This window comes from Hakea prostrata, chromosome 5 (genome assembly GCF_041222555.1).
Source record: "Hakea prostrata isolate BN-2017 chromosome 5, UWA_Hpros_2, whole genome shotgun sequence".
In the NCBI taxonomy this organism is placed as follows: Eukaryota; Viridiplantae; Streptophyta; class Magnoliopsida; order Proteales; family Proteaceae; genus Hakea; species Hakea prostrata.
This window is the reverse complement of record NC_142604.1, coordinates 15,377,721-15,384,467: the sequence shown is the minus strand read 5'-3', so window position 1 is coordinate 15,384,467 and position 6,747 is coordinate 15,377,721. Positions and strand designations below refer to the sequence as shown.

Genomic DNA, 6,747 nt, shown 5'->3' with positions numbered 1-6,747 from the left:
TTCACATAAATTATTACATTTATATTTTCTGCAAATTTTTTCTATTACATATATACATTACATCCCTTAGTATTTCAAATTATATATTAACTTTATCTTCTCACCATTAAAATAATGAAATTAAGTGAAAACTCACCATCTATGGTATTTTTCAAATCTTCTCATTGCATTTTTTAACCTAAAAGTTTTGTGTTCTGGTTTTAGGAAATAAAAAATCAGAGAAAAATATTATTTCTTCTTTCATTGGTGGGCCAAAATGACTGACTTTTAATTTTTTTTTTTGACATATATAAATATTTTTAAAAAATAAAATAAATAAAAGTCAGTCATTTTGGCCCACCAATGGAAGAAGAAACAATCTTTCTCTCTCGGATATTTTTATTTTTTTGACTTATAGAAATATAATATTAAAAAAAAAAACTTATAGAAATATTGATTAATGGTAAATATGTTTTCATCTATTTAAAGTTATCGATGTTAAGCAGAAGGAGACGTTTATAATAGGAAAAATAAATAAATTCAAGGGGTATAAATATAATAATTTACAAACAACAAAGGGATATTATATAATTTGTTAATTATGAAAGAATATTTTACATATTTACGTGTTTCATGTATTTTATATACTATTCCTAAAATCCCATAAATGAGTTTAATATATAAGAGAGAAATCTTAGCTCATTTGAACTCCTGTTCAATTTTGATGTCAATTAGGAGACTTTTTTGTATCAATTTTCATTGAAAGATGAGGTGAAGTTCTTACCAAAATAAAGGAAGATGAACCATCAAAGGTATGCTTAATCGGTTATGACTGATACCTCTGTGGATATGCTTCTAGCATAACTGTGACAATCTCCTATGTTACGGTAATAAATCTAAGGAAATTATGAATTCAAACCTCCATCCTTCTACATCTTCTCTCCTTTCCTCGGAGGTTTATATCCTCAGTAATTCCCTTTTTTACAATTCCCTGCAATTCCTATTTAGGATTGTGGCATGTGACATTAAATAATTCTATAGTCATCTAATTCAAACAAAATCTAATTTTTCTTAAAATATATACCTCTATTTTCCTCTCTCCCCTTTCTTTACGAGATTAAGAAAAATCCCTAGAATCTTTGCATTTTTTTAGTTTCTCTTCTATGCTCACGGCAATAGTCCCAATTTTGTGACTTCATGGAAGCTCTTTCTCACTCTCTTTTATTCTTTCTGCTAACGGCGGCGAAAGTTATGCGCTTTTCTTGTTGTGTTGAAGAAGATTTCTCTATTCTTCTCTTTTTGATTCTTTCTTTTCTAACAATACTTGACAGGTATTTTCACTCAACTAATTTTATAAAGAGAAAGGACAGAAGAAAATAAAGGTAGATTTTAAGAAAAACCATATTTGGCTTGAATTAGGTTTTTGTATAATTATTTAATGCTACAGGGCACAATTCTAAAGAATTATAGAAGATGTGAATCCTCCCCCGGGCCAGTGGTCCCTTAGTCCCTTACAACTTATATTCACGATGACCCAAAAAAAATATGAAAAATGAAAAAGAATAAGGAAGGTGAGGTGAAGGAGATGTTAGTCTTTTCATCTTCAAGGACGGGAGGAGCTATAAATGGTCCTCCCATGGCTAACGTGATCGTAAGGGTTTTTTTTTTTTTTTTTTTTTCAACCGTGTATTTCTATCCATGAAAACAAGTGATTTTGCCGAAGCATTAAAAAACGAAGCTCATTTGGTTATCGATCGAAGCTTCCCTTTCCCGTGTCTTTGACAAAATAAAAGGAAAATTCAAAAGGGAGGCCACGATTTTCTTCCCCAACAGTGTTTCAGAAGGAGAGAAGAAAAAGAGAGAGATTTGAACCAAAGGAGAAGCTTTAAATGCGAGTTGGGTTATTTGATTTCTTCTTCAATTGTCTCTTAACGACTAAGTATTTCTCTCTCTATTTCTCTCTCTTGCTCTCTGCTTTGTTATATATTTGGGTTCGATCAACAAATATCTTTTATCAAACATTTATTTGATTCGTATTGAAGAAGAGAGAAAAATGGAGTTTTACGCCTACCCATCTCCTTCCCCTCCGAGATCTTCTCCTTCTTCTCCTTCTTCTTCTCCTTCTTCTTCCTCACCTCCTCTTCCTCCTTCTTCTCCGTCTTCTCCGTCTTCTTCCTTATCAACATTTGGGATCTGGGTTGAAAGAGTAAAAGGGGTTTGCAGTTCTGTGGCTTCTGCGATTCTTAGCAACCTTCTTTCTGCAATTTTGACCTTCTTCTTCGCATTAGGTAAGTACGGTCTTTGCCATTGTTGATCTTTTGTTTAATTATGGCATGATTCTGTATACAATAAATGCCGTAAGAATTTGGATGACCTGATTTCAAATTTTGGATCTTCTCTTTGTTTTTCACTATCGACTCTTGTTGTTTTTCTTATGTTAAATTTTTTGGGGATTCATCTGTCTCTGCGACCCTTTGAAAGATATAGTTAGATAAATGAAATGACTCTCTATGGAGCAAACCTGCTGGGTTGAATTTAACTCATAACCCACAGATGAGATCAAAACTATGTTTCGGACTTAAAAGAGGGTTTAGGGGTTTCTGTGTAATCTGTTACTGCTTGAACCTAGATTTGTCCGACTGATCCCTTATACAATGATAGACTGCTTGTAATGTTAAGGGTCTTGCTACCCATCTGGAAAAAAGTTAAAAGGGTCCAGCTTGGTGGAATGGAATAGTGTTCTCAAGATTGCTTCTGTTTGCTTGCAGTGGGTTCCTTGTTAGGAGCAGTGACTGGAGCTTTAATAGGCCAAGAAACTGAGAGTGGATTCTTCCGTGGAGCTGCAGTTGGTGCCATATCAGGAGCTGTTTTCTCAATTGAGGTCTTTGAATCTTCTCTTCTTCTTTGGCAATCTGATGATTCAGGACTTGGTTGTCTCCTCTACTTGGTGAGTAATCTTGCTTCTCAGACTTGCTGAAGATAGAATAGCTGTTTGTTTGCATAATGGGTGTAATTAGTTGGGGAGGCCAAGTAGTGATTCAACAGAGAAAAAGTTACTGGTTCCTCAAAATCAATCCTAGAATCTTGAATTCATGTTGAAATTCAAATTTTTTGCTCCCATTTCATAGCTTGCCCTAAATGAATCTGTTAATTGGATTGCCCAGATTGATGTAATTGCAAGCCTTCTGAGTGGGCGACTTGTTCGTGAGAGGATTGGCCCAGCAATGCTAAGTGCAGTCCAGAGTCAGGTAACTAGAAAGAAACCTCAAATGTATCGCTATTGACATGGCAAAAAGATGTGCTTTGGTGGTTTGCTCACAAGTTGGATTTCTTTGTTATCAGATGGGTTCTGGAGAAACCAGCTTTGAAGAAATCACAAGTATCTTCGAAACAGGTGGAACCAAAGGACTGTCAGGAGATTCAGTTGAGAAAATCCCAAAGATCAAAATTACAAGCATGAACAACGAGGATGGATCTGGGGATAGGGTCTCCTGTTCAGTATGCCTTCAGGTATTAATTACCCTTTATTCTTTGTTTCACTAGCCTAACGTGAAGTATAGCAGTTGGATAAAATCACAGAAAAACTAGATCAAGTACTCATGCTTAAATTTATTCGTCCAGGATTTTCAGCTTGGAGAGACTGTTCGAAGTTTACCTCACTGTCACCACATGTTCCATCTACCTTGCATCGATGAGTGGCTTATCAGGCACGGTTCTTGCCCATTATGCAGAAGGGATATGTAATGCTCCTACGGTGAATCACAATACGGAGAGTTTCTTTTCATTCTTGTTTAGGTTAGATTTTTACACTAATACAATTTTCCCACTTCACCATCTTCATTGTAACATTGCCGCCGCTGTTGTCGCCATATATGTGTAGATATTGTTATGTTCCCCCTGTACTTCTAATCTAATCTGTGTTCTTTCCTGTTCACTACTGTTTCTTCTAGACATTGATAATGTTGTAAATAACTTTCCTCCTTTTTTATGACTCTCAAAATTTGCCTTTCCAGCTTTGCAAATTGCAATTTATAAGACAAATGGGTGGTTAACTTGATCAAGTTATCCAAAGGAAGTCTAGTATTTAGATGGTGTATCTACCTTTGATTCTTTCATTGTGCTCAGACCAAAAGATGAAGCAAAGTGGTGGATTCATTGGGATTTATCTTACACTGACTTGATCATCTATGGTGGTTGGTGCATGTTTCTTCTGACCAGGATTTTCTTTTTTTTGGTAAACTCTGACCAGGATTTTCAAGATTGCTAAACAGACTGACTAAATCAATTCAAACATGAAATGAGGCTTAATGAGACTTTTAATAGCTTGCTGGTAAAGTTACCAGGAATTTTCTTAGAAACTACACTACTGTGAAACCACAAACAAGAGTGAGATCCTAATGGTGAATTTATAAGCTTCTCTTCAGTTACTTCTCAATCTGTATATGCCTATGTGTACATGTCAATCTGGGTAAGCTCTTATTTGGGTGTATGCTGTGGTATCATTTACTGGGATGGACTTTGTTGTCATGGTTGGTCGATTGCAGTTATAACTTTTGAGGTCAAGGCATCAAAACCGTCTGTCACCATAAATTATTAAGACTGCATAGAAAAATTGCCTCACCAAATCCTGCTTGTGCAGAAGCCTTCATCACTGAATTGTCTTTTTCAGTGTTGTATTATTTACTGGCTCAACAAAATTACAGATAATTGGAATGAAAACAAAGCATTAAAGCCATAGGTGAGATTTAACTGATGAGAGAAAACTGGGTAGCTGGGCTACTCCATCCATGTGTATTATTTACATATTTATGAAAGGGTTGGATGAGTTCAATGAATGATTCATTAACAAGTTCAGAAAATATCTACCCTGAGAGGTCCCTACCCCTGGTCCGAAACTCAAACCTGCCAATCTACTTCATTTTGATATTTAAAATTTCTGACTTAGATCGTATGCTGCCATTTTGTATTTAATTTCTCTGAAGTTTAATTTTGTTGTTGTTTGTTTTGCTTTCTTGTTTTTTTTTTTTTTTCGGGGGGGGGGGGGGTGTGACTTAAATCTTTTCAACTAAGTTTGAGATCTTTTCCAACCAAGTTTTGGAAGGAAGAGTTTTTCTTGGGGGGAATCAGAAGAAAGAGTTTATACCCACTACAAGACGAAATGACTGCTTTTACCTTTGCAAACTTTAATTCCATCCATTGTTTTAAGATTTTAAGAATTAGAATCAAAGTCAATGAATCGGCTTTATGAATTGAGCACTTAGAATTTTTTTAGACTAATACATTCCAATCTAATCCCTGAAAAACTGTTCTAAAACGTTGGCCCCATCTGTCCTGTCGTCAGTGGAGAGAGAATTAAATGGCACCATAGGTTCCATAATAATGGCTCCCTACCATAGGCTTTTTGGTTTTCATTATTTCCCACTTGTGTTATCTTAGATTGATGCAGAACTGGACCTGTTTTTGGGAATGATTCCTTTTCAAAGGTGATGGTAGTAGGATTTTTTTCCCTCTTTTTTTCCCTCTTCTTTTTCCTCTTCTTTTTCCTCTTCCTTTTTCTTTGAAATTGGTAGCTTTATATTGGGGATGGGAACTATTTACATAATAATATAATATCATAGCGAGCGTTGAATCCGTAAGAGTGAGTGACCGTCATTAATGACTAAGCAACCCTTCGATAATATTTTAAAGGGCAAATTATATATAGACCACTATGTTTATGTTGTAGTGAAAATGTGCTTAGGACTCTTTGGTTCATTCCTAATTCGGGTCTGGTTCTTGAGACCAAAACAATGGTGAAAGTGGGCTGCCTCTAGGGACGGGAAACCACCTCCAATGATTAAGGCAGTTCAGGTAATAAACTAGAGTTTTCCTCTTGAGGAATAAATGCTCAAGAAGATGAAGAGGAGAATATTCTTGAGTAAATGCAGGAGAGTAACGGTTGGAGCATTCAAGTCTTATTGTTGCTCAGGCTTAGTGATGATATATATAGTTGGTCTATACCTAAAATGATAGTGGACTCTCCTTAACCTTATGATGCTCATTTGAGGAGATGAAGGGCAGAGATGGCTTCTGGGAGAGGCTTGCATGGCAAGCTAACCAGCGTGATCTGCTGGACAACTGAAGACTTTGTTGACGAATCAAGTGGTCAGCATCAGGTTGATCTTGATGTGACACCAATCCACAATTGAAGAGACAAAAGGTGGGCATGCAGTACTTGAAGTTGGCTTTGGACGAATGAGAAGCTTCCTCGCTAGCAATGAGCATTTAATGATTATCAGTATATTTAATGCGGAATTAAATGCGGTGATTGACATCTGGATAAAGATACGCCGAATCTCTTATCAACACTACTTTTGCCGAAAAGTATGGTGACAATTGTGTGTCACTGCTATGCCTACTTCTTAGCTTCTTAGCAAACATTCATTTTGAGAAGTGCCTCATCTAAGAAGCATTAGTTGAACCATCTTAGACCAGGCCTGAGCCATTGGCTTGATACGAATGCTCCGCTCAGGTTCAGTGATTTAAACCGTAATGACCATAATAATTTACAATCAATTACATCTATTACCACTGAAACAAAAATCAATTACAGATGCCCCTTATTGTTTCGACAGAGTTGCCCATTTATAGCTTTCTATTCTTAAGAATAGAAATATTGTTAAAAAAAATTATATATAGACTCCCTATGTTTGTAATCAATGACATTTACTATCCTGAAAAAAAAATCAATTATAGATACCCACTTTGGAATAAGCTACTCACCTTTAC

General features: G+C 35.7%; 1 protein-coding gene across 1 annotated transcript; it reads left to right on the top strand.

The window, feature by feature from the left end:
* Positions 1–1,713: 1,713 nt before the first annotated feature.
* Positions 1,714–4,763, top strand: LOC149015390 (NEP1-interacting protein 2-like). The gene is made up of 5 exons (XM_089157111.1): positions 1,714–2,267; positions 2,748–2,926; positions 3,144–3,227; positions 3,322–3,489; positions 3,601–4,763. Exons 1-5 carry the CDS (start codon positions 2,033–2,035, stop codon positions 3,721–3,723), a joined length of 789 nt encoding a protein of 262 aa, XP_089013237.1. The 5' UTR covers positions 1,714–2,032; the 3' UTR covers positions 3,724–4,763.
* The last annotated feature ends 1,984 nt before the right edge of the window (positions 4,764–6,747 follow it).

Bases quoted from the DNA above. Each gene is read 5' to 3' on its own strand.
- LOC149015390 (XM_089157111.1), top strand. From the start codon at position 2,033: ATGGAGTTTTACGCCTACCCATCTCCTTCCCCTCCGAGATCTTCTCCT. The intron at 2,927-3,143 runs GTGAGTAATCTT...TGGATTGCCCAG, and splicing joins TTGGTTGTCTCCTCTACTTG to ATTGATGTAATTGCAAGCCT. The intron at 3,228-3,321 runs GTAACTAGAAAG...CTTTGTTATCAG, and splicing joins TAAGTGCAGTCCAGAGTCAG to ATGGGTTCTGGAGAAACCAG.